Source organism: Diadema antillarum, unplaced genomic scaffold (assembly GCF_040938485.1).
Source record: "Diadema antillarum isolate AM-2024a unplaced genomic scaffold, OU_Dant_1.0 seq00000428_RagTag, whole genome shotgun sequence".
Classification (NCBI taxonomy): Eukaryota; Metazoa; Echinodermata; class Echinoidea; order Diadematoida; family Diadematidae; genus Diadema; species Diadema antillarum.
The window spans coordinates 55,906-82,246 of record NW_027271409.1 but is presented as its reverse complement, the minus strand read 5'-3'; the positions used below and the strand labels follow the sequence as shown (position 1 = coordinate 82,246).

The 26,341-nt window shown below is 41.0% G+C and overlaps 1 protein-coding gene across 1 annotated transcript in view; it reads left to right on the top strand.

The window, feature by feature from the left end:
* The window catches only part of LOC139732500 (methionine synthase-like), a 201,894-nt gene that overhangs the window by 131,226 nt on the left and 44,327 nt on the right, over window positions 1-26,341 (top strand). The window contains exons 13-15 of the mRNA XM_071643361.1: window positions 2,234-2,332; window positions 3,760-3,915; window positions 23,588-23,756. Coding sequence (XP_071499462.1) covers window positions 2,234-2,332; window positions 3,760-3,915; window positions 23,588-23,756 — 424 coding nt within the window. The remainder of the gene's footprint in view (window positions 1-2,233; window positions 2,333-3,759; window positions 3,916-23,587; window positions 23,757-26,341) is intronic.

Genomic DNA, 26,341 nt, shown 5'->3' with positions numbered 1-26,341 from the left:
TGCAGAAGTTTTTTTTATTTTTTTTATTTACATTTCCTGATGAATTTTCATTATGCAATGTCTTTTTGTATTGGGAGCAATATGTTGTATGTATTGTGTTTGTTTTTGAGTTTTATGTAAATGAATCATGAAGCTCAATTATTGGACTGGGATAATTGAAATGCATATCATGTAATGTTTTTTAGGTAGTGTGGACAGATTGCATGTACATGTATTTATCTTCATTTTTCACTCTCGGTAAGTCATGATCATCATCAATCACATCATTCATCATCAATAATACATGCAGGCCTACAATCACCAAAAAGTGCAGAGGACACAAATAAGTCATACAAATATTGTACTGGTTTTTAGTTGGTTTTATACACATTAACTCACATCAACAGAATCAAAATCTTGTGTTCATATCATGCAGCTTCACCGTCTGAATCACTGTAGCTGACTGTTTAGATTGGTACATATGAAAGAGTTGCATACATGTATGCCTGCTCTCCGCCCTGTTGGATCTCGTTTAACATGGGAAATAGACATAAAAAATCACGCTTTTTGATGAAATGACTGTAAATATTTACAAATTACTGTAAGTCTTGGTTTTTGTCGAGCCCACCAGAGGTGAGGGGAGACTAAGGGATCGCCTGCGGCGTCCGTCGTCCGTCCATCATCTGTCCGTAACACTATAAAAACTTGAATAACTCTGTACTCTGGGCTTTAATTTGAATCAAACTTGGAGGGAAGAGTGGTCATACAAAGTTTTACCTTTTGCCAAGTATGAAGGTCACCTCAAGGTTAAAGGTCACAGGCAGGAGTCAATGAACTTTAAAGGGCCCAATGTTCAGTTTTTAGGGCGCGTTTCGATTATGGGCCATAACTTTTGATCCGTAAGTCTATTTGTGACCAAACTTGGATGGTGGATGTACCTTGGGGAGTTGATGGTCACCACATGGTCAAAGGTCACAGGCAGGGGTCAATGAACTTTTAGGGCCCAATGTACTGTGCATTTAATTATGACTCCTAACTTTTGATCCATAGGTCCATTTGTGAACAAAATTTAAAAAATGGTGTTGTACGTTTGTGGGCAAGACACATTACGGCACTTGCCTTGTTTTTTACAAACCTTCAGGCGGAATTTTAAACTTTAAAATTTTTTGCGTACAATGATATTATATTTGATATTATTTAATGAGGAAAAGAGAGTTACAAAATTGACATTAAAATGTCCACATTTTCAGCTTTTTTATGGAGATTTTACTATATTTCGAGATTTTTGAGGCTCAGGGTATGATCGAAGACCAGCCAAATTTTACTGGAGTATGGTGTCAATTTTCATCAGGCAGCTCAAGGTTAATTTTACAGTGGTTCCTGTTTGTCGAGAGGAAATGGTTGCAGTTTTAGGATCAAATTATGTATAGTTTTCTGAAAATTTCTGGTTAGATAAGATATTATAGTGCATGGGTCTGAGTGTCCTCCACACATCCCTCTGGGTGCCATACCTGATTGTGAGGATTTTTTTTTCCAAACCCTGCTGCGTCACCTGCTCATGGCTCGCTTCTAATAGACTTTCCTGCATAGTACATGTAATTTACGTTCTACTCAGCTGAGAAAATTAAGGTTAACTTTGATTGGACCCATGGAAGTGTTTATTTGAAGAATGATGTATTTCCCTTCATATATCTATGAAAGAATGCATGTTTTAACAATGGGGGGGGGGGGGGGGGGGGCGGGGAGACTTCAACTTGTGCAATGAATATAACATGTATTCATACAAATCTGGACTTGAAATTATCTTTGAAATACCCAAATTCGACTTGTAAATAGATTGTCTACATGAAAGATTATTTTAAAGAAGTAAGTAAAGAGAAATTGGGAATTTTCTTAGCTTCAACTTTGCTGAGCTTTTGACTTATGCAAGGTCTACTTAGGCGAAGTGAGAAATAATTGTTTTTTATGTTGTTTTTCTACATTTATGTGTAGTTTCAGGCAAATAAAAATATGAAAACATAAGATAGGTCTTTTTGATTCCTCTAGTGTTTAATGTCAATATTCGCACATCAGGAAATTAAATTTTTGTGCAGTTTACAAAATTACATCATGTAATGCACGAGCCTTTACAATGCTTAATTACACATTTCCATTGTTCACCAGTAGAGGGGAAGGAAGTTTTCCTTCTGAAAATGTCATGACAAATGTTAGATGATTAAGTCTCACATGGAGAAATGTTATTTGTGTCTTTCAGGGCATAGATAAATATGCCATTGAAGATGTGGAGGAGGCAAGACAAAACACTGCCAAGTACCCCAGGCCACTTCACATCATTGAAGGCCCCTTGATGAAGGTGAGTAGAATGTGTTGAGAGAAATAAACAAATTGCGGAGCCTAATTAAATTCAGCACTACTCAGGGTTATGTGAGAGTAAAGTAGGCATTGAGGGAGAAAGGTTTGAGGTAGCACCATGTGTATGTAGTCTGTTTAGGGATCGTGGCTGGACAAAGAAGAGCCTAGACAGAGGGGAGTTGAGGAAGGAACTGACTTGGGGGGGAATGGAAGGAAGGCATATAGTGACAAGTGAGGGGCAGTAGAGAGCTGGAAGTTGAAGTTGCACTAGTGGAGACGGGAGAAAAGGAGACGGAGAGAGTGGTAAGTTAGAATATAGTGAAACTCAAGTAAAAGGTTTGGACATCGCTGGGAGGAGAAAGATGAAGTAGAAGGGAGGGGGAGAGGGAAAAGTTGAAGGTTGGAAAATCATTGAGATAGGAGAGGGAAGTGGAGATTCATGAAATCAACTGGAAGAAACAAAGTCCATATCGTTCACGGACTTCATCAAAGGTCAAAGCCAAAGGTTACTGTGTGTAATATGCACAAATGTCAATATCAAGCCTTTAGCTTCGTCTAGGAATGTCTCGTAGAGTTGTAATGAAAACACAAAAAAGACAGTTATTTGCTGGAAATGATAGTGGAGATACTGTAGTCAAAGGTCATTGCACTGTTATTGACATTGGGTGATTTCAAGTTCGTTGCTAGTGCTGGTGCTAGTGCTAGCCCCCAAATAACTGCCTTAGATTGAGCTCCAACACCAACGGTCAGATTAACGAGGTAATACCAATCAAAATTATGGATCCCCAGCATTAGGTGCTAGCATCGCACTACCTTGATGTCCACAGGAATTGCTTGACAAAAAAGTGATGGCGCATAGTTGAAGTCAAATATAAAAAGATGTAGCCGTGACTGCTTAATAGTTTTAGGTACATAATGAGGAAGACTGATTAAAATGCCACAAATGTCATCTCTTCTTTAATACCAATAATCTTAATTTTGCTCCCAGGGTCAGATTTATGGAGCCATGTCGAGAGTGTTCGTGTATGTTATGTGGGCGACCATTGCATTATCATAGACTTTGCATATAAAACGTTTATCTATTATAGAAGTAAATGTGGGTCTCGCATGGCAACGCTGACACCAGCACCGAACTTGAAATGACAATAATAGATAATCCCTAGGGGCTAGTGTTAGTTAATCGGGAAAAAGCATGTAAATCGTTAGCACAAACAATGCAGCTTGGTTCAGCAGATGACATTCAACACCAAGCCCAGCACCAGCAACCGGAAATACGTCATGATTTTGAGGTCAACCTCCCAACACTGACTGATTTAAAGTTCGGTTTTATCACTGGTGCTAGTGTGTAAGTGCATTGAATTGCTAAAGGAAGAGTAGTATGAGTGTTGTTATGCTGTGACGAATTATTATGTTATTATCTTTTCACAGGGTATGAGTGTTGTGGGAGACCTGTTTGGGGCAGGTAAGATGTTCCTTCCCCAGGTCATTAAGTCAGCACGTGTCATGAAGAAGGCTGTCGGTCACCTGATACCATTCATGGAGAAGGGGAAGGAGGAGTCACTGGCAGGTTCTGATCGGAGTGAGGTAAAATAGTGCATGATGTAGGTTTATGGAAATGAAGATATTGCCAGCATATCAAAACACTTACATTTGTAGATGCAAAATTTAGGTGTGATTTAACCCTTTATCTGTTGCACAGTACGGCCCAAATTTCAGGGCATTTTGCAGTGTGCATACGTGTCTTGTTGATGGCCTTTTCTGATTGCTATTGTTGACATTAATGCACCATGTTATCACCGGCGTAAATCCGTACCAATCCGTCACCATCACATACAATCATGATTACAAGCCCATAACTGGACCAATGCCGGGGGGGGGGGCTTCCAGAAAACACAGGGATCAAATGTTTGCATCCCCCACTTTTTTGTTGTTGCATGAAATATAAGGTGGTAGGGAAGTGGCAGCAAAAAATATGAAGATTTGTGTTCTTGTTCTTGCTTTGTTTTTCCTTCAGTCAGCAGAGACTTCGGCCGAAAATCGCACTTTAAATATATGAAGACTTTTTTGTTGTTTCTCTTTTCTTCTGTTTTTCCTTTTGCTTGACAACCGATTTGACAACCCCTCCCACTTTCAAAGGGGAGCTTGGTGGGGGCTGCCTCCGCCCCCACTTTTTTTCTTCTTTTTTTTTTTCAGAAGACACATTGATCAAATGTTTGCATCCCCCACTTTTTTTTTCTTTTTTGCATGAAATGTAAGGTGGGAGGGAAGTGGCAGCAAAAAATATGAAGACCTTTGTTCTTGTTATTTCTCTTTTCTTCTGTTTTTGTCGAGCCCACCGGAAGTGCGGGGAGACTAAGGGATCGCCTGCAGCGTCTGTCCGTCCATCGTCCATCCGTAATGCTACAAAAACTTGAATAACTCTCTACTGAGGACTTCAATTTCAATCAAACTTTGAGGGAAGAGTGGTTATACAAAGTTAAACATTTTACCAAACATGAAGGTCACCTCAAAGTCAAAGGTCACAGGCAGGGGTCAATGAACTTTAGGGCCCAGTGTTAAGTTTTTACGGTGCGTTTTGATTATGGCTCATAACTTTTGATCCCTATGTCTGCTTGTGACCACACTTGGATGGTAGATGTCCCTTGGGGAGTTGAAGGTCATCACGAGGTCGAAGGTCACATACGGGTCAACAAACTTTTAGGGCCCAATGTTAAGTTTTTACGGCGCATTTTGATTATGGCTCGTAACTGTTGATCCCTATGTCCATTTTTGACCAAACTTGGCTGGTAAATGCCCCTTGAGGAGTTCAAGGTCACCACAAGATCAAAGGTCATAGATGGGGTCAATGAACTTCCGGAAGTTAGACAAACAGTAATTTTTTCTACGCGAATGGGCGAGAGACATTTTGGCACTTGCCTTGTTCTATTGCGTTTCTCAATTTTCTTGATTTAAGTCAAAACAATCATCCCAAGGGGTGTTGTTTCGTTTTCATAATGGGGGTGTAGCAAAACAAGGAAAATATGTGCGAGAGAGTGGTGTGACTGAGGGGGGGGGGGGAATTGAAGGGGCAGGGGCATTGATCTATTTTCATGATGGGGGTGGGGGACTTTGAATTGGAATATTTGTGCGAGGGAGTGGAGTGACCGGGGGGGATGGGATGGGGGGTTCCTCCCTCCCACACAAAGAAGATTTTGCATTTTAAGACCTGAAATTCAGCGATCTGATCTGATACACACTTTTGAGGAATATTCGGAAAATCCCCAAAGTGTGCAGAGCCTTAATCAATGCATGAGAACCGAGCAGGGGAAAGGTAGATTAAAAGAGGATGAGAGAACTTTTAAGTTTATTTGAATTGAAGTGATATATCTGATGCACACGTTAATGAAGCATTTGGAAATCTGTCAATCTGGTGTACTAAGTCTAAAGGAAAAGGACTGAATGGGGGAGGGGTGGGAAGGGGTATCCCTTTCCCACTCGAAAGAGATTTTGCATTTTCAGAATTGAAATTCAGCAATCTGGTGCACACTTTGGATAAATATTGGATATTTGGATAATTGAAAATTTATTGGGAGACAAAATGACATGTTCAGAATTGAAATTCAGCCATCTTGGGATGAAATTTTTAGACAGTTTTCTATCAAAAAAACAAAATGTCCACATCTCGGGAATTACAAGGAGGAGCAAAATGATATGTTTGCCCCCCAATACTTTTATGGGGGAACCACCCCCCCCCCCCCCCATTGACTTGTCTGCATATGAGGGAACTTTTGGAAGTGAAAGATCTGCTGCACACTCTTTGATAAAATATTAGGAAATACGTCAATCTCAAAAGTGTACAAAGTCCCCCCCCCCCCCTTAGGATGCCTATAGATTTATAATGTATTCTGACTGTGTTATCAGAGTCGTCATCGTTTGCTCGGTGATTCAGGAAATGAAGGGGAGTTCAATTCTCCCTATCGCATATCGCTCTCCAAAATTTGAACGTGTGTGGCGCTCTAATTTTTTTACCTTAAAGTTTAATTCTTGGGATATAAACTTCCGGTTATGAACGCGCTATGTTTAAATGACTTGTATGCTTTTATGCACATTGAATGCTGAAGTACTAGTATTCATAGATTTTTATGCCTCCGCCACGAAGTGGTGCCGGAGGCATTATGTTTTCGGGTTGTCCGTCCATACGTCCGTCCGTCCGCTTTCGTTTACGCGATAACTTGAGTAATAGTTACTGGAATTTTACCAAACTTGATCCAAGTTTGAAGTATGATGGGGCAATTATTTGATTAGATTTTTGGGTGAAATCGGCTAAAGGTCAAAGGTCAAGGTCAAATCATGAAATTGTATCCGTTTACGCGATAACTCAAGACTGGATAGAGCAAATTTCACCAAACTTTGTTGGAGGATGATGTATGATGGGACAATTACTTGATTAGTTTTTCAGTGAAATCGGACAGAGGTCAAAGGTCAAAGATCAAGGTCAAATCCTAAAATTTATCCGTTTACGTGATAACTCAAAACTGGATGAACCAGCTTTCACCAAACTTGGTCCAAGGATGATGTATGATGGGACAATTAGTTGAGTCGATTTTAGTGACATTGGCAAGAGGTCAAAGGTCAAAAGGTCAAGGTCAAATGCTACAAATGTTGCAATTTCCCCCATATCTATGCAATGCCCTAAGGTATTTTCTTGAAACTTGGTGTGGACATGTACTACTGCGTAAAGATTCTCCAGAGAGAGTTTCATGTCATAAGGTCAAAGGTCAAAAGGTTAGGTGAAAATGTTGCAATATCACTTTTCTCGCAAATGGTTCAGTGTATCTTTGTGGAACTTGGTACATACGCATGTACTGACTGGCAGGGATTATCTAGGGAATTTAGGGGTCATGGGTCAATAGTCAGGGGTCAAAGGTCAAGGTCAACTTGTCAAAATTTTACTATTTCCCTCATATACTAGTATATGGAATGCTTGCATTATTAGTTTCAAAACTTAATACATGCATTACCTAATGGAGATTCTCTGGGAAATTTCCAGCCAGAAGGTCAAAGGTCAAAGGTTAAGGGTCAAAGGCCAGGTTTCAATGCCCCCCCCCCCAAAAAAAAAAAAATAAAAATCCATTTTGTACCGTCATTACACTCTTTCTTCATACCTTGGAAATTACTCAATGCATAAACTTATAAAAAGGTCTGTCAGAATTCAAGTAAAAATTCTCAATTCCCCAAATATGTGTACCTGCTGTTTTGATAGGCGTTGTCCGAGCGCTGGACACAGTCAAACTAAACTTGACTGACACGATAGAGACTCTAGTATTCGACTTGTCTTCCTGTCCGAGCTCATAACTAATGGGCTCCTCTTGCTTTATTGGTTTCATGGTATTGGTTGCGCGCGCGTACAAGTAGCAGCTTGCGCTCATACATATTCATGTTTCATGCATATCCATACATCCTCCCTTTTTTGAGAAGGAATAGAATCCTTATGAATCGAAACATGTTTCCTGTGTATACCTGGGATATGTCATTAAAACTACCGGTAAATAACAATCAAAGTAAAATGTTGGGTAATATCCTTCAATATGTATCCAAACATCAATCATTGAAAACTGATTAAAAACAAACTATCCTTTTCCTTTTGCTTTCTTAATCACACTCATGGCCACAAATTTTGGCTTAACATGAGAATAAAAGGAACAAACCTTACTACGCCTTAATCCAAAAATACCTCGTAACAAAAACTGTATTTATTTATAATATACTACTGATATAACATCATTTTATAAAATCATAACTATCATTATACTACACTAACTTTCTGAATCTATCTATTCATTTTATTCTTTTTAACTGAGGATCACAAAAATCCTTATTATATATTTGTCTAAAGACAAAAGGATAGATAACAAAATACTAACATATACTACACATAGAGCACAATTAACACTTGGGCTCCAAGCATCATTTAAACGTTTGAGGTTCTATAATATATGTTGCTCTCAAAAACCTTGTTCAGTATTTACCATGCAACACAATATTTCACAACCTAATGAGACTTCTCATTATGGTCTACACTTGTAGTTGTAAAGTACATGCAGCACCAAAACTATATCCCAGATGAATTAGATAAAACGCCATGTAAAATCCTCTTAGGAAAGCATTACATACAAAAAAATATATCCACAATACCTCAAAACAAAACTGATATCTGTATATTGTTTTGTTTTTTCTCAACATAATGATCAGAATACCTTCATTTACTTTCTTTTTTGTTTCTTTTCTGTTTCTTTTCTTTTCTTTTCTTTTTTTTTCACTTTTCAACAAAGTCACCAAATCTTGCGGGCGGTTTGCTTATTCTGCCCGATCTCGTCTTCAGAAAGGACTCAGAATTACTTATGCCCTTCTTTTCTGTTTGAGGATTTGCTTTTCCTTGGGGCTTGGTTTGTTTGTCAATGACATTGTCTTGCGTGTGACCTTGGCGTTTAGTCACAACGGTACTTGGGGGATGATGCATCTCTTTTTTCTCACTCCCATTTGCATGGGGTTGCACTTTCTGGGAGACTGTTTTCTGCGTGGTTGGGTTGTCATGGTCAGCACTTGGTGGGAGTTCGTCCGTCCTTTTGAGATCTACTCTGTTCCTTCTCAGGAGTAAACCTGCATCTGTTTCGACTTCGTACGATCTCTCGTCGAGTCTTCTATGGACGACTGCCTTCTGCCATACTGTGCTTCCTGACTTGTATGGCTTGAGACGCACAGTGTCTCCCTCCTCTAGTATTGGCAAGTCCTTGGCATGCCGATTGTAGTAATCAGCCTGCTTCCGTTGTTGGGTCTTTATTTTTCTTCTGTCTTCGCCAAGTATCTCTGCACCTCGTGGTTTCAAGAGGGTTGATGTAGTGGGCAGGAGCGTTCTGGTTCTCCTTCCATGCAACCTCTGTGCTGGACTACTGTCGACACCTTGATTGGGGGTGTTATGGAGCTCCAGCATCGCCAAGTAGGCGTCACCTTTGGACTGCGAGGTTTTCTTCAGCAGCCTCTTTGCAGCTTTGACTGCAGCCTCCACTTTGCCATTCGCTTGGCTATGTTTTGGTGAGATCGTGATGTGGTCAAAGTACCATCTCCTGGCAAATTTTGTGAAGTCGTCAGATGAGTATTGTGGTCCGTTATCGCTGATTACGGTGCTTGGGATGCCATATCGGGCAAAGTGGCTCTTCAATTTCCTGATGACCGTTCTGCTGCTGAGGTCGTACAGTCTGTCGATTTCCCAGAAATTGGAGAGGTAGTCGACGGTGACAAGGTAATGCTTCTTGTTCAACTCGAAGAGATCTGTTCCCACTTTCTCCCATGGTCGGTCTGGTATGTCATGTGGCATTAGTGTTTCTTTTTGATTTCGTTGTTCATACATTCGGCAAGCTTCACGTTTGGATGTACTGCTTTACGTCGGCATTCATTCCTGGCCAGTAAATGAGTTCCCTAGCCCGTCTGAGAGTTCCCTCAATCCCAAGGTGGGAGGTGTGAAGGGTTTCCTTCATTTCCTTACGGAGGGTTATCGGAATGACTACTCTCTCCCCTCTGAATAGTATTCCGTCTTGGACACTCAGCTCGTCACGGATGTGGAAGTATGGTTTGGCTGCTTCGGGAACGTCTCCTTTACGTTCTGGCCACCCATTGTGAATTACCTGCTTGACGATTTGCAGTGTATCGTCATCGTTAGTATGGCTTTGCAGTTGTTTAACTCTCTCTTCTCCCATGCTCAGTGTTTCAACAACGTTCACATCGCCAAATTCCGTGCTGCCTGCATCTGTGGGGAGGTAGGCTCTTGACAGCATATCGGCCAGATGCATGTCTTGCCCTTTGACCCATGTGATGTCGATGTCATAGTGTAGCATCCTCATCAACATTCCTTGCAGGCGTCTTGGTGCCTTGTGGAGAGGCTTCTTGACAATGGATTGTAGAGGTTTGTGGTCGCTCTCTACTGTGACCCTTTGTCCGAAGGTATACTGGTGGAATCGCTCGAGGGCGAAACATATGGCAAGTGCTTCCTTTTCGATCTGGGCGTATCTCTGTTCAGTTGGTGTGAGGGCCCTGCTCACATACGACAGTGGTTTACCTTTCTGTAGAAGAACTGCTCCGAGCCCTGACTTGCTGGCGTCGCATTGTATGGTTAGTGGCTGGTCTGGAGTGTAGTATGCTAGGATAGGTGCCCTGATCAGAGACTCTTTCACCATTGTCATTGCTCTCTCATGCTCTGATGTCCATTCCCAGTCGACATCTTTATGTGTAAGTCGTCTCAATGGCTCAAACATGTCCGACAGCATAGGTAAAAACCTTGCGAGATAGTTGACGCTGCCTTGTAAGCGTTGCACTTCAGTAGGGTTAGTGGGGTTAGGCATCTCAAGGATAGCCTTGACTTTTCCGGATCCACTTGCAATCCTTTGTCTGTGACAAGGTGTCCAAGAAAGGGGATGCTTGTAGCCTTCAGCACAGACTTCTTCTGGTTGAGCTTGATACCCTTGTCCCTACATCTTTGGAGAAGAGCTTCGAGCTTGTGGTCGTGGTCCTGCTCAGCTTGTGCTCTGGTGTCGCCTACACTGTACAGGATTATATCGTCTGCAACGCACTCGACACCCTCAAGGCCATCCAGAGCCCGCTGTAGACTCTTCTGGAATATCTCGGCTGACACGTTGAGACCGAAGGGCAGTCTCTTCCATCTGAATCTCCCAAACGGTGTGTTCATCGTCGTCAGGTAGCTACTCTCTTCATCAAGCTCGCAATGGAGGTAGCCTGATCTCAAGTCAAACTTGGAAAAGACCTTGGCCCTAGACAGATCTGGGAGAATGTCCTCCATAACTGGCAATCTGTGGATCTCCCTTTGTAAGGCTTTGTTTAGGGGTCTCGGGTCGATGCAGACCCTCAGTTCCTTTTTGTCCTTTTTATGCCTCCGCCACGAAGTGGTGCCGGAGGCATTATGTTTTCGGGTTGTCCGTCCGTCCGTCCGTCCGTCCGTCCGTCCCTCCGTCCGTAATGAATTTTGTGGACAGCCTAACTAAAAAACCTTTTGAGGTATCCTAATGAAACTTGGCATGTATGTGTATTAGGGGGTGAAGTTGTGCCTATCAACTTTTGGGTGCACATGCTGAAGGTCAAAGGTCAAAAGGTCAAGGTCAAATACGTAAAATTTCACTATTTCCACCATATCTATGCAATGCCTGAAGATATTTTCTTTAAACTTAGTGTATGCATGTATTACCCAATTAAAATTCTATGGTGAAAGTATGGGGTCATGAGGTCAAAGGTCAAAAGGTCAAGTAACAATATTAAACTTCACTTTTTTTTTCTCCGTAACTTATAAATTGTTCCAGGTATCTTCATGGAACGTAGTATATATATACATGTACTGACTGGCAGTGATTATCTAGAGAATTTAGGGTTCATGAGGTCAAAGGTCAGGGGTCAAAGGGCAACACTTCAACATTTTACTATTTCCCTCATATTTATGCAATGCCAGCAGGATTATTTTTTTTTTTTTTTACACTTGGTGTATGCATGTATAGCCTAATAGAGATTCTCTGGAAACTTTTTTTTTCGTTTTTTTTTTTTTTTTTTGCCTCCAAGGTCAAAAGGTCAAAGATCAAGGGAAAGTGCTGAACTAACTTTTTCCTCCGTATCTCAAAAGTGGCTCAAGTTATCTTGAAGCTTTCTACATATTCATGCATGTTCTGCCTGACAGTGATTATCCTATGAATTTTAGGATCAAAGGCCAGATGAAAATGGTAACAATGTACTTTTCAATACAGAAATTGCACTTTTTCTCCATACCTTGAAAATTACTCAATGCATAAACTTATGAATGGGCAAAGTCAAGTTTAAGTCCTTAAATCCCCAAATACATGCTCCCCTATTCATCCAATTAAACCTAGGTCAAGGAAGTTGAACATTCAACACATTTGTGACAAACTTGTCATTTCAATATTTTGCCAATTTTGTGAAAATGTAATCACACATTGTCCACATGTACTATAGACCTTGGAGAATCATGAATTATGGCGGAGGCATACCAGTCGCCTTAGCGACATTTCTAGTTCTTGATGACAACAAGTCTGCTGCACCACGGGGTTGGTTCTTCAACCTTGGTTAGAATGCCTTGATCGACCAGTTTAGTGAGTCCAGCTCTTACTCTCTGCTTCATTGCAACTGGTACAGGTTTAGCATTACACTGTGTAGGGGTTACATCGTCCCTGGTTGTCAACTTGACCTTGCCAGGTAGTTTTCCAGGAGTTTGCTCATCGAAGACGTCACTGTAATTCTCCAAGACACTTCCAGAACCAACAACGTTCACATGAGTGAAGTTCTCATAGTGTACTGTTATCAATTTCATCTGCTGTGCAGCTCGACCACTCAGGAGAGGTACCAGGTTCTCCTTGACTACAATGAAGTTTACTCTGTACTTCTTGTTGGTCTTTGTGTTGCGTAACACAACCTTGGCTCGACCTTCAGCTTCAAGATAAGAGCGATTGTACATCTTCAGTATGATGTTCTCTTTGGAAATGTCTTCTACGTTAGTGATGAGTCTCTTGGGAATGACGTTCACACTGGCTCCAGAGTCTATCTGGAAGTTGACTGGTCTATCCTCAACTAACATCTCAGCAAACAGTCCTGTAGATGGCTTGGAGTCAGCTGCGTATACCTGTACTTCTACATAGTTGACCGATTCTGTCTCAGAGTCTGTCTGGTTCACTGTACGTTCCTCAAGACTCCATGTTGTGGATCTCTTTCCTTTGCTTAGATCCCTTCTTGCAACATACAGCAAAGTGATTGCTTTGTCCACATTTCTTGCAAGTCTTCCCGTAGGCAGGACACTCTTCTTTCTTTCGTCTGTGGGTCTTGCCGCAGAACTTGCACTTGATGGGCTTCTCACCCTCTAGCTTTCGTCTTGGATTCTTTGTCCAGTGCTTTCTGTCCTGTGGTTTCTCCACTCTGTGGATGGACGGATCATCTCCAATGACTTGCATTTGGGAGGCGGTAACTTCAGAAGAACGACAAATGTCTATGGCTGTCGCCAACTTCAAATCCTTCTTCTGTAGTAGAGTTTTTCTTGTCGCAGCATCTGCAATTCCTAGCACGACGCGATCTCTGATGAGGCTTTCTCTCATACAGTCGCAGAACTTACATGTTTTGGCGAGCTGTTTCAGTTCTGTTACGTAAGCTTCAATGCTTTCTCCTGGTTTCTGGTCTCGCTTGTTGAATATGAATCTCTCGTATATCTCGTTGGTCTCGCCGACAATGACAGAAGTCATCTTCTGGATGATGACCTCAACTTTCTTGTCATCTCCTTCTCTGTCGAAAGTGATTGCGTTGAAGATTTTTAGACCTTCAGGACCAATCGTGTGAAGGAAGACGGCCTTCTGATACTCTTTGTCTTTCTCTTTTAGCTTTGTGATGATCTCATAATTGCCATACATCTGTTTGAACATCTTCCATTCCTCCACCCTGTCCTCCTTGAACCTTAGTGGTGGGGGTGGCACTACATGAAAAGGTGTTTGCGCTTCCGCCATTTTGTATTGTATGACATACAGTACAATTCAACCTGTAAAACGTATTACATCAGATGTCATACAAAGTACAATGTACTTAGAGTAAGCACTTGAACACAAAATGCATGTGTACTACAATGTATAGTATGGCAAACAACTCGGTATGTACAATTGTCAATGTACACACATACCGAAACTAATCAGTCTGATTTACGAACACTTGGTCACACTGTATGGGACTATTGGGGCATACAATGAGGTGACACACAACTCATGTTCTAAGTAATGTACATATCTAGAATACTTTGTACCAGATTCTTCACCGACATGTTTGAAAGGAAGGAAATGTCTGCAATTCCTTATGAACAGTTACTAGTACATGCCGTACCCGTGGGACCTATTCATGAGCTTTAAGCACACACATTTACACATCTGCACACATGTGTAGAACTGGTTTGTGACTAAAAAATTTACAATCAGATCCGTTGGGTCTGCTATACACTTGGACCAACGCCACACTGGTATGTGTACGCTTAACACTAAGTGGGAATTATCTGTGTACTACTGCCACACACATTGAGACTGTTGTTCCTATCTGAATACACATCGGAACACAGTAATTGCTTCAGAGCAATTATAGACTTTGAGTTCTCTAGTCCCACATTAGACCTACATTGCATGGATCTACTACTATAGACTCAAATGGTGCACTGCATCTCAATCTCAGAGATGTTCAAGCTAGGTTATCTCCTACAGTGTAGATCTACTTAGATTCTACATCAAACTCAAGTATGAGGTACATTACATGCAGTGATTGTTAATCTCTAACGTTAGGCCTAATACTAAACTGTGTTCGCTGGGCAAACTGACCAGCTACATAGGCCTATTACACTGTTGTATTATAGACCAACTTCTGAACAGCATGTCTATATCGAGTACATCAACATGTGTATGTAAAACCCTTACAGTTTACACCGAAAACTGTAAACAGTTACAGACTCTGAATATGAGCAGTAATAGTGCATACTACTGTATCACCATTGATTACTTAAGGACTTTTACTAGAGTTCAGGTTCCCTCAAAAATTTCTTTGTTTGCGTCAGAATACGGGCCACATCCGGTTGCTGGGTGCATTGCCTTTGGCTTGAGGTAGGCCTAGATCCTACCTGTGTCCCTGACAGTAGCACCACTGTACTGTACTGTACTAGTACTACTACTGCATAAAACTGCTGGGGTTCACACCGAAGCGTAGTCCGAAGTTGTGGTCTGCACACCAAGAAGAAGCTTGTTGGAGCAGCCTGAACTGTAGGAATTCCGGATAGCTCGAACACACAGTCTCTGGTCCCTGGATCAACGTGGATTGAACGTTACGCCGTATTAAAGAAACACACACGAACTAGCGAAGCAGTCCAGCCAGGTAGGCCTAGGTACAACATCGTGTAAAACGTTTCGCAGACGAGCGATGCACTGTACTGTACGTATGCATAGGATCGCGCTGTCAATACTCGGTCACGGTTACCAACACTGGCAACAGGTCAAACTCACAAAACATGTCCAGAATCCCGCTATCACGAAGGTGATCAGACTCGAGTTCATTACAACGGCAGACAACATTTTTGCACCGCTGCCACCATGTTTTGATAGGCGTTGTCCGAGCGCTGGACACAGTCAAACTAAACTTGACTGACACGATAGAGACTCTAGTATTCGACTTGTCTTCCTGTCCGAGCTCATAACTAATGGGCTCCTCTTGCTTTATTGGTTTCATGGTATTGGTTGCGCGGGCGTACAAGTAGCAGCTTGCGCTCATACATATTCATGTTTCATGCATATCCATACACCTGCACTCTTAGAAAATTAAAGCAAACCCAGTTCAAGACATTTCTGACAAACCTGTCATTTCAATATTTTACCAGTTATGTGAAACTGTCATGAATCACACATTGTGAAGACATTGTACTCAGGCGCGCCGGAAGCAGTTTTGGATTGGGGGGGCAAACATTGGAGGGGGCTCAAGATTAGACCATGCATATGTTACACAATATACACATACACACACACACACACACACACACACACACGCACACACACATCTATTATATACATATATATATATATATATATATATATATATATATATATGTAAAGTGGCGTATACGGTGGGTCGAAACATGGGGGGAACCATAAAGTAATTTTGACGGTCTGTATGCTTGTGCGTGTGTGCGTGAGCAATAATCGGACTACAATACATTACGGAATGTGATACATTCAACAACGCAGTCATTGAGGAACATTGTAATTTTTCCTTACATGGATTATGGAATGACGGTGTGAAACGATCGACAAATTATATACTGTCAGCAACATAAGGTGAATGGCATAACAATAAAATGCGAGCGAGCGAAGCGAGCGAGCTTGAAAATTTTGATATTCTACAGTTCCAAAACTGGAGTTTTAATTGTAGCTATAATATATTTCGCTTTGGAAATAAATGGGGGCGCATCGGGCGCAACTGCTGGCAATTATTGGCAGCAACATTAGGAGAATGGCATAACGATTCAATGCGAGCGAGCGAAGCGAGCAGGCTTGAAAATTTTGACATTCTACAGTCCCAAAACTGGGGTTTGTAACTATATCTTTCACTTTGGAAATTAATGGGGCGGCGCATCGGGCGCAACTGCTGGCAATTACTGGCAGCAACATTAGGAGAATGGCATAACGATTCAATGCGAGCGAGCTTGAGAATTTTGACATTTTATAGTCCAAAAACTCCCGTTTGTAGCTATATCTTTCGCTTTGGAAATTAAGGGGGGGGGGCATCGGGCGCAACTGCTGGCAATTACTGGCAGCAACATTAGGAGAGTGGCATAACGATTCAATGCGAGCGAGCGAAGCGAGCGAGCTTGAATATTTTGACATTTTACAGTCCCCAAACTCCCGTTTGTAGCTATATTTATCTTTCGCTTTGGAATGCGAGCGAGCGAAGCGAGCGAGCTTGAAAATTTTGAAATTCTAGAGTCCAACAACTGCCGTCGTAGCTATGTTTTTCGCTTTAGAGGGAGGCGCACTGGGCTCAACTGCTGGATGCGAGCGAGCGAAGCGAGCGAGCTTGAATATTTTGACATTTTACAGTCCCCAAACTCCCGTTTGTAGCTATATTTATCTTTCGCTTTTATTCATATATTTTTATATGCATATTTATTTTATTTTCTTTGTTTATTCATTTATTTTTGTTATTATTATTATTATTATCATTTTTTTTTTGGGGGGGGGGCTTTTTGGGGGGGGGGCAAAAATGCGTTTTGCCCCCCCACTTTTTGGATTGGGGGGGCGGCTGCCCCCCCTGCCTCCCCACTTCCGGCGCCTATGATTGTACTATTCGTACGCCTATTGGGAGAATCATGCATTATGGCGGAGGCATCAGTCACCATAGCGACATTTCTAGTTACTTTACATTTGATGAATGGGATTCTTCTGCAAAGCGGTCCAATGCTGTGCCAAAGATGCCAAACGACGAAATTATGGAAAAAAATTTCAGAGATGAAAATGAAGGATGTGACGTGGGTAAAGTTCCTAACAGACAAAGTTCAGCAGAGAGCATGGAAAAATCTGCTTCGCAGGAAAGACCACTACTTTGTGGCAGCAAGGGGAGTTACGCCCAGCCCTTCATTTACTGGTCGTACGAACATTTCTTTCACTAAGAAAGTCCTTAAATCACAACACAGACATTCTCCGATACTGGTCATCAGATCGATCCATATTTGCTTGTGCATGACGAGTTCTGTGCATTTTGAATGTACGATCATAGATCCTACATGTCACAGGGCGCTGCCACCGCACCACCCCGTAACTGGATCAAAGGCTTTCTCTTCTGAGAGTCTACAAAGTAGGCGAAACAAATGTTTCTTCAGTTCAATAATTACGTGGTTTATTGTACTGAATTTTGAAATGTATTTACAGCATTGAAATGAAAATGGTGATTAACAAACATTGACAGAACTGTTGCCAATTAAGAGATACATTGATTTAATGTCATCGCTAACTCCGGTAGATTCTTGGGATGAGATGACCTGTTGAAGTCTCTGCCCCTGGGTCCTAGTTACGTCTAACTCGAGTACCCCCTTAGGCGAAGTCCCCTCGATCCCTCTCTAGGTTGTCTAGACTCTTCAGTCCAATTCAGTTGAAGCTTAATCCAACATTAAACTCCTTGCTCCAACATTAAACGCCAACTTTCGTTGGCGTTTATCCCCTTTCTGCGCAAGTTACTCTCTCCCTGGCCCCTGCCGCAACCTCCTTCGGGTTGATGAGAAATTTCCTCTGCTCAGATTTTCAAGCACTGAAAGTGGCCTTTTGCCACCACCACTTTCTCCTCGTTCCAAATTCTTCTATCAAAGGGCAGACCAGAATGTCGGCGATACTGATGTACACCGAACCCTCCCGACGAACTGGATACACATGTAATGATTTCACAAACAATTTTATGCTCTGGTCTCGAGAATTTTGGGTTTTGCATCCCGGTTTTGTTCTCCAAAATTTCCTTCTTAACTACACTTGTCTATGTAGGACCAATCAATGAATGTTAATTTATTAAACAAGTTTTCTTATTGGAGGAGTAAATGAAATGGTTCACAAAACTTCCTACCAATTGGTCAAAATGGACACACCCCTAAGAGTGAGTTTCCCTTAATTTCAAAGAATTGTTTTTGAACATGGTTTCAGAAGAAGGAGGATATTCCTTTAACGTTAGTTGACCACTACAGCTGGGTGTAACTACCAGTTTCTTAACTTATGCCTCTTTTGGGCTGTCCTCCCACTGGTGGACATTTGGCAGGTTTACGACCCTCGCTCCTGGTAGCGGTCTCCACTTGGTGTGAGTCACCCTCTCCCTCTATGTTACGTTTTATTTCACTCGTGCCCCTGACGTAATGATGGGCTGAGGGGTTACTACCCTCTTGCTTCCTGTGCAGTGTAAACTCATATTAATGGATGCCTTGCACAATAAACATAAATTTGATGTTAAAGGGCTGATGAGAGTATCAGTAGAACTTTCACATGGACAATGCAACCTACCATGTCGTGACACTACATTACGTTGGATCTTTTGTAAGATTTTCCAAAACCGGAAGTATACGTCCCAAAAGCGATCGATCAGATATCAGTATTGTGAGGTGATATAGCTTGATATCGGCTATATGCGATAGGGAGAGTTATGGCAGTGTTGTTGTTTGGTTGTTTGTGTGTGTGTGCGTGTGTTTTCTTGATTTGCAGGTGATCCCGAGTTGCACGTTCCACCTGGGATTTACGCCCATGCTTGTTATGCATCATGTTCAATCTTATAGTATAAACTTTCATATTGCATGATAATCTGAGTGAGGATGTCCTCGTAGGCCGTACAATTACCTTTGCAGAATTGTTTCTACAAGTAACCACTGCATTTCTTCACACATGTTCTTCTTTCCCAAAAAGGTCTTACAAATAACGTAAAGAATTTATTCAGCTTTAACCCTAAAAAGACTGCCTTGGGCTATTTTGGTGGCTCGAAAGACTGGGGGGGGGGGGGGGCCTCAAGGGCCCCCCATAAGATCTCGGCCGTGGATTGCGTGATCGCCGCGGAACTTTGCACAATGGTAGTGTGTGATGTAATCTACAAGATTGTGTTTTTAGATTTTCCAAAATAGTCTTCTTTTATTTTATTTTGATTAATTATGATAATTTATGCGAGAGATCAGAATCTTTCATCTAAATCAGTAAATAAAGCTCCAAAAGTGCTCATTTTTGGTATAGTTATTCTTTGTGGCATTCTTAGCTAATGTACTTGAAAAAAAATTTCAGTATCAAAATTAATTTCTTATTTATTTTATTGTTTCATTAATTTCTTACCGGTATGTATTTCTTTGTTTTTTGACCTTTTGTTTTTGTTGTTTTTTGTAACAAAATTTGTCACAGACACTTTTTGAAGCATAATACTCCTAAAACAAACTAATTTTAGCCGTTGAGAGTAAAAATAAGCATATTTATATGAAACATGTGAAAAAAATCAATTTGCATTGACTTTGTACGCAAGATCAAATTTTTTTAGCCATTTTTGGCCTCACATGCATGTACAAAAAGTCATGTAACTTCAGAACCGTACCCCCAGGCGTCACAAATTTGGCATCAAAATGTGCTGGAAACTCAAAAGAAAAAAGTCGTGGAGCATCGCGGCGAGAGCATTGCGTGTTGCAGAGTAATCGTGCAAAATGTCGAGGGGGGGGGGCTCCGAGCCCCCCCCCAGTGCAGTTAGGGTTAAGAAGATATTAGTGGGGGTTTTTTGCCAGTAGCATTAGTACTTTTCATTTTATTAGCAAAAGTGTGTAACAATCATGACAAGCTCATTTCACACATTTTCACATAATTTCAGATTACATGGACGAAACATTGGCTTGAAAGTAGATAAAGTGCTCGTGGATCAGCTCAGGGTGAATGCATGACTTGACCTATGATATATGCATGTAATTTACATTATTTATACCCTACAATATTGCCATAATCATATAATCTTAGGGTAAAAACTGTCATAAAAAATATTTAGCCTTCACACTATCCACTTCAGTTGAGTACACTTGACTACAACTTTTTACATTCTCCTGAATAAAACAGATTTGAACTATCACTGTAGCCATTATCTTTAACTGATAACCCCTGTTGAACTGAATTTTCAGATAATGAAGGTCAATTATGTAAACATGATTAAGGGTCAAACATACTTCAGCTTCAAGACTGTGCAGCTTGAGGCAGGAGGCATCTTAGGACATCTGAAAAAATAACATGCAAAATCACTCAAAGTCACATACTGTAAAATGAGAAATGTTCGCTTGCATTTTAATTTCGCGAGCGCCAAGATTCGCAAAATTAAAATGCACACGAAAGTTCTTGTCTACACTATATGCATTGAATGCCAGTGGCAGTTCCAAAAATTTCATGCCGCAAAAACGGCTGTCGGCTCCAATATGCGAAAAATTGCATACTGGCATCACTACAGACTGCATGATGTGCAGGGAAGGCAACGAAGGCAACGTTACCTAGCAACATCTACGCACTTTACTCTTGATGACAGCTCAACTTTGGCAATCTTCTTATCAATGCTAACGGTGATTGGCACCATCATCTAACAGCGCCCCCGCAACTACCTGGTCTACGCACCTTTAAAGGACAAGTCCACCTTCATATACATAAGGATTGAGATAATGCAGCAATATTAGTAGAACACATCAGTGAAAGTTTGAGGAAAATCGGATAATCCGTTCAAAAGTTACGAATATCTTAAGTATCTGCGCAGTCACTGCTGGAAGAGAAGACTACTACAGTGTATGATGTCACATGCGTACAACTATATAAGGAAAATAAAAAGAGAATTTCACAAAACTTTACTTTTTGAATAAAGTGCACAGTTCTTCGACTTGCTACTGACGTATGTTAAGGGTAATATTATTCCCCCTGCCTTCTGAAAGAGAGAAGTCGAGTGTTCTTTTGTTATGCGAGAAAAATGGAAATATGTTGAATTTTCTTTATTCTTTCTTTATATCGTTGTACTCATGTGACATCACAAGCTATAGTAGTCTTTTCATCCAGCCATGACTGAGCAGAAACTTAAAAAATTCATAACTTTTTAACGGATTGTCCGATTTTGCTCAAACTCTCACTGATGTGTTCTACTAATATTGCTGCATTCACTCAACCCACATGTCTATGAAGGTGAACTTGTCCTTTAAGCCTGTCTCATCTAAGCCTACAGCTTACTGAAGTTTCAGAGAAAATGCAGCAAAATCAACTGAGATATAGCTTCCAGAATGTTGTCAAGTCAAGGCATGAATGGGGAGAAAATCACCTCCATAGATATGTAAACTTTGCATTTGATTACAATTTCCAATGTAATGATGTCATCAAATTGCAAAACAATGATGCTGACTCGAAAGACAATTGTCCAAAGTACAACATACTTGTATGCAAATTTGGGATAATATTGAGCAAAAATGAATGATGTATGCAAATGAATGTCAGAAAAAGTACATCATGAAATTCAGTTCTACTTTTTTTATATTTCAGATGACGATATGATGATGTCATGCTATTTTAATCAAAATATTGATGTATGAAATGTTTACAATTCATATGCTTTTGGACTATGCAATAAAAACAAAGGGTTCCTGGGCATTATGAAGAGCTATGGCAGAATAAACAAAGGCATGTTTTTTTATTTTATTTGCACATAGATGAGCATGCGAAATTTCAACTTTGACGCTCGCGTATTACTATGTTATTGGTCAAGATTGACTGGAAATCAATGGATATTAAGGCTGGCTGTATCAGGAATCCAAATCAATTTTTTAAAAAGTGCATTTTCATGTTGCTTATGCGCAGTGTGCGCAAAAACGCGTGGACTGACACACATGCACAGAAATTTTTGAAATGCGTAAAATTGTCTAAAACATTTAGAGAATCAGTCAAAAAGCTGTTTTGAACATTTTTAAATCTCGAACTTTACATCCACTTACAATGATAAAGTTATGACATTCAATTATGAAGATATGATCTATCATTTGACATCATGTTAAAATCACAAAATGGCGCCAAGATGTCACAGATACGTTGATGTTATGAAAAGATGTCTTTTCATCGAGATGTTGACATGTTATACGATGACTGAAAATTTCATGTTGATTGGTCATATCATTGTTGAGATACTGCATTCGTAAAATTCTTCAGAAAGGAAGAAGAAAAAGACAGAAAAGAAAGATTTTGTACAAACACAATAGGTGATACACCGTTAGTGTATCACCTAAAAAGGAAGATTTCGTACAGATACAATAGATGATACGCCAATCAGTGTATCACCTAAATATTGTGGATTGTTCTCACTCTCCCAGTTTTTGAGCATTTGACATGAGATTTGGCATATATGACCATTGTTGTTTTGAGATGTGCAAAACACATCTTTTGTAAGTGTTGAACAATAAATTGCCATCATGGTAATTATATTTTTTTAAATCAAAAGCATACAAAAATTTGTGGATATAACTAAGTCCCTCAGTTTTTTTTAGCAGTGGACTTGAAATTTGATACATGTGCCTGCTTTACAATGGATGTGCAAACTTCATCTTTTGTCAATGTCAAACAATGTTGCTTTGGTAACAACATTTTTTTAATGAAAATTGTACAAATTACCAGCGGATGTCATTCACTTCATTAGTTTTTCTGCATTAGACTTGAGATTTGACACATGTGACTAATTCTTATATGAGCAAAACATGTACCTCTAATCACTGTTGAACAATGCATTTCCGTAGAAACATATTTTTCAGCTAACTCCCTCAGTTTTAGGTAGGGGTATTAATCACACTTAGTGATACTTCTAGATTTCTTTGTTGAATTGATGACAGGAAAGTAAGTTGCAGAAAGAAAAGAGTGAAGCAAACTGTTGCATTTGAAGTTGACAACTAGGAAAACGATCATCAGGATTAGTTGATTTGCTCGGTGACCTCTTGGCCTACAGAATTATTTCACTGTTATGCCAAATTGTCACTGTAGCAAGGACAAACACACTGTCATGCTTTGATCTTTATTTATAAATAGAGTCACAATATGTGCACTGAATATATACTCTAGTATGTTAGAAAATATTACCCTTCTTACATTTTATTTATTTTAAGTGACAAAGGGGACAAGGGTTGACTACACCTGTCTTTCTGTTACCCCTCCAGGGACTCAGAAGTGGTACCATTGTCCTGGCCACAGTGAAGGGTGATGTTCACGACATTGGGAAGAACATTGTTGGAGTTGTGCTGGGCTGCAACAACTACCGGGTTATCGACCTTGGGGTCATGACCCCTTGTGAGAAGATCCTGCAGACTGCCATCCAGGAAAAAGCAGGTCAGTTAGAATTTTCTCAGTGAATTTTGTCCTAACTTTTCTCACATGATATGATTCCTACATATCTTCATAATGAAACACACAACTTTTTTTTGTGTGGATACATTATGTAGTTAATACAGTTTTTAGACTGATAAAGCAATACACACAACCCACAACATATTTTATATATCAATACAGTACTCACTACATAATCAGGATAGGACGGGAGTAGCAAAATCGTCCTCTTTAAGCAGGGTGCCCGATTTCACGATGGGCCAAACAGATTCTCAAGGCATCAGTAACACCTACTACAGAAGCGTTCGTACATGCATGTACATGGTATTGACCACCGTGCGGTACCCCACTTTACATACTGTATACCCCTCCCCCATGATATCACATTATACCATAGAGTAATCAAAACATGGTTCTCCTGTCACTTTTATTTGAACGCAAGACATGCATTAACCCATTTCTTCCGCAATTCTCTGAGTGCCTTTACTGCCCCCAAACGAGATTCTTTTTGCCCGTCGACAGAGAACGGGCAGGTAGGTAATCCACCTGTGTGAAGGCAGTCAAGCGGTACATGTATCCCCCTTTCCATGGTCAACTACATGTGCCAGTGAACAATAGAAATATTGATCGGGTGTGAGGTATGAATAGAGCATGCACTGATGAGCTCACAGAATCTTTTGTTTTACGCAAAACCAGGCACCTAAATGGGGTGACTGGTGTCAGCGAACACAGAAATCTACTGAGCTCAGCTTTGATTGCTATGTACATTATGTACATGTTCATACGAGTATTACAGCAGATGAAACAGGCGCAAACTAAATCAGAAAAAAGGTAAATAATACTGTGATATACACATTTTTCCAACATAAGTAGAACAAGTGCTGATAGAATAAACTCTTATCTTTTTATCAAACCCATTTTACTGGGCATCATAACACAAAGAAAGATGAATTTAGACCATGAAAGCAGGCACTCTTGTATTCATCTTGGGAACCTGGTATACCAGGTTCCGGTATATCAGTTAGTCCCACGCAGGAACCAATTAACAAGGCTCTTGCAAAAAACAACAGGCCTTCTTAATTTTATTCTTGCATGCCTAAATAGTGATGTGTTTCTTTTTCTGTTATCAGTCATAGCTAGGGCATGTAAGAAGTACCCATTATTTTTCGTAATCTCCGTTGTTCGTTAATATGAGATCCCACTCTTACGCATGCGCAGTCAATTCGTTCGTAGCGTGTGTTTCTTAGCGGTCAAGTCGCCATTTTGAGCTCTAAATTTCGCTGATTTTCTTTCACTTTGCGATCTGTCGTGTTCAAGTTTTCGGGGTTTCATAGGTTATTTTACCTCCCCGATCGTTTGGTAGTGTTTTTGGAGAGTGATGGAAGCGAATTCGGGTTCTTCCACGAAGCGGAATTTCCCACATGAGAAGCTGGTTCACGATGCGGGTTCCACCAGCATCGCCAGCGGACCGCGAGCGGGTCCCTCCCCCAGCAGCGATCCGGGGGGAAAGGGTAAGACGGCAGCGGCGAGCTCGGCTAGCCGCGGTGGTAAAGGCACGGGGAAAGCCAAAGGCAAAGCACCGGCGAAGATCACGTCTCCTCCTCCTGTGATTGCACGGAAGTTCGCCAAGTCGGCTGCTACTTCTGAGGTCTCAGACCTTTTGATTAAGAAGCCCTCGATCATGAATGACTCTGAGATAATAGCCAAAGATTCTCGGGCTGTCCAGGACTGCATTCGTGCAGATCCTATTTCAAAGAAGGACAGTCAGGCCTGCATTCGTGCAGAGCCTCCACAGACCACGACCTCGAAGTCGGGACCAAGCGCTAGTGTTGGTGGCTCAAATTTTGAACATCGTCTGAATAAACTGGAAGAGATGCTGGGAAAATTGGTGGATCATTTGCCACTTTCTCATCCACAGACTCGTAATAGTCATGACATGAGAAGTCCCGGAGATGAGGATGATAATCTCCTTTTATCTGACTATAAGTATGACTGCGATCAAGATGATGGGCCTTTTGGCTGTAAACTTACACCAGCGTCTGACTCACAGACTTCTGATTTCAGTGCTGAAACAAACACTGAAGATAGTAATGCTACTCCTGCCTCTGGCAAGAATGTAGCCATCCAGCTATCGCAGCTAAATTCGCAGTGCCTCTCAGCGTGGGGAAACCCTTAGATGAGGAAATTGCTGGGTCGGTATCCTACCTTGTCAGCCACACTCTTGAACAGGCTGCCCTAGAGGAGACTGGTAAGAAGTACACTAGCCCAGAAAACTGTCCACTACTTGACGATTTGGGAGAATCTAAACCCTACTCCCCGGGCTAGGGACCTGAAGCTTCAGCGTATTCAGAGCGCTCTTGCGAAAGGCATCACCGCTTTTGCGCAGACCCTTTCTGCTTCGGAGCTGTCAGAAAAACAGCAGGATGCTCTTGGACTCCTGTGTAGCTCTAATTTTGAGCTGAACGCCTTGAGGAAAGATCTGATAAAACCTGGCTTAAATGCAAAATTTGCTCACTTGTGCAAGCCTCAGAACCCTGTGACCAAACAGCTGTTTGGGGACAACTTGGGAAAGAAAGTTAAAGACATCC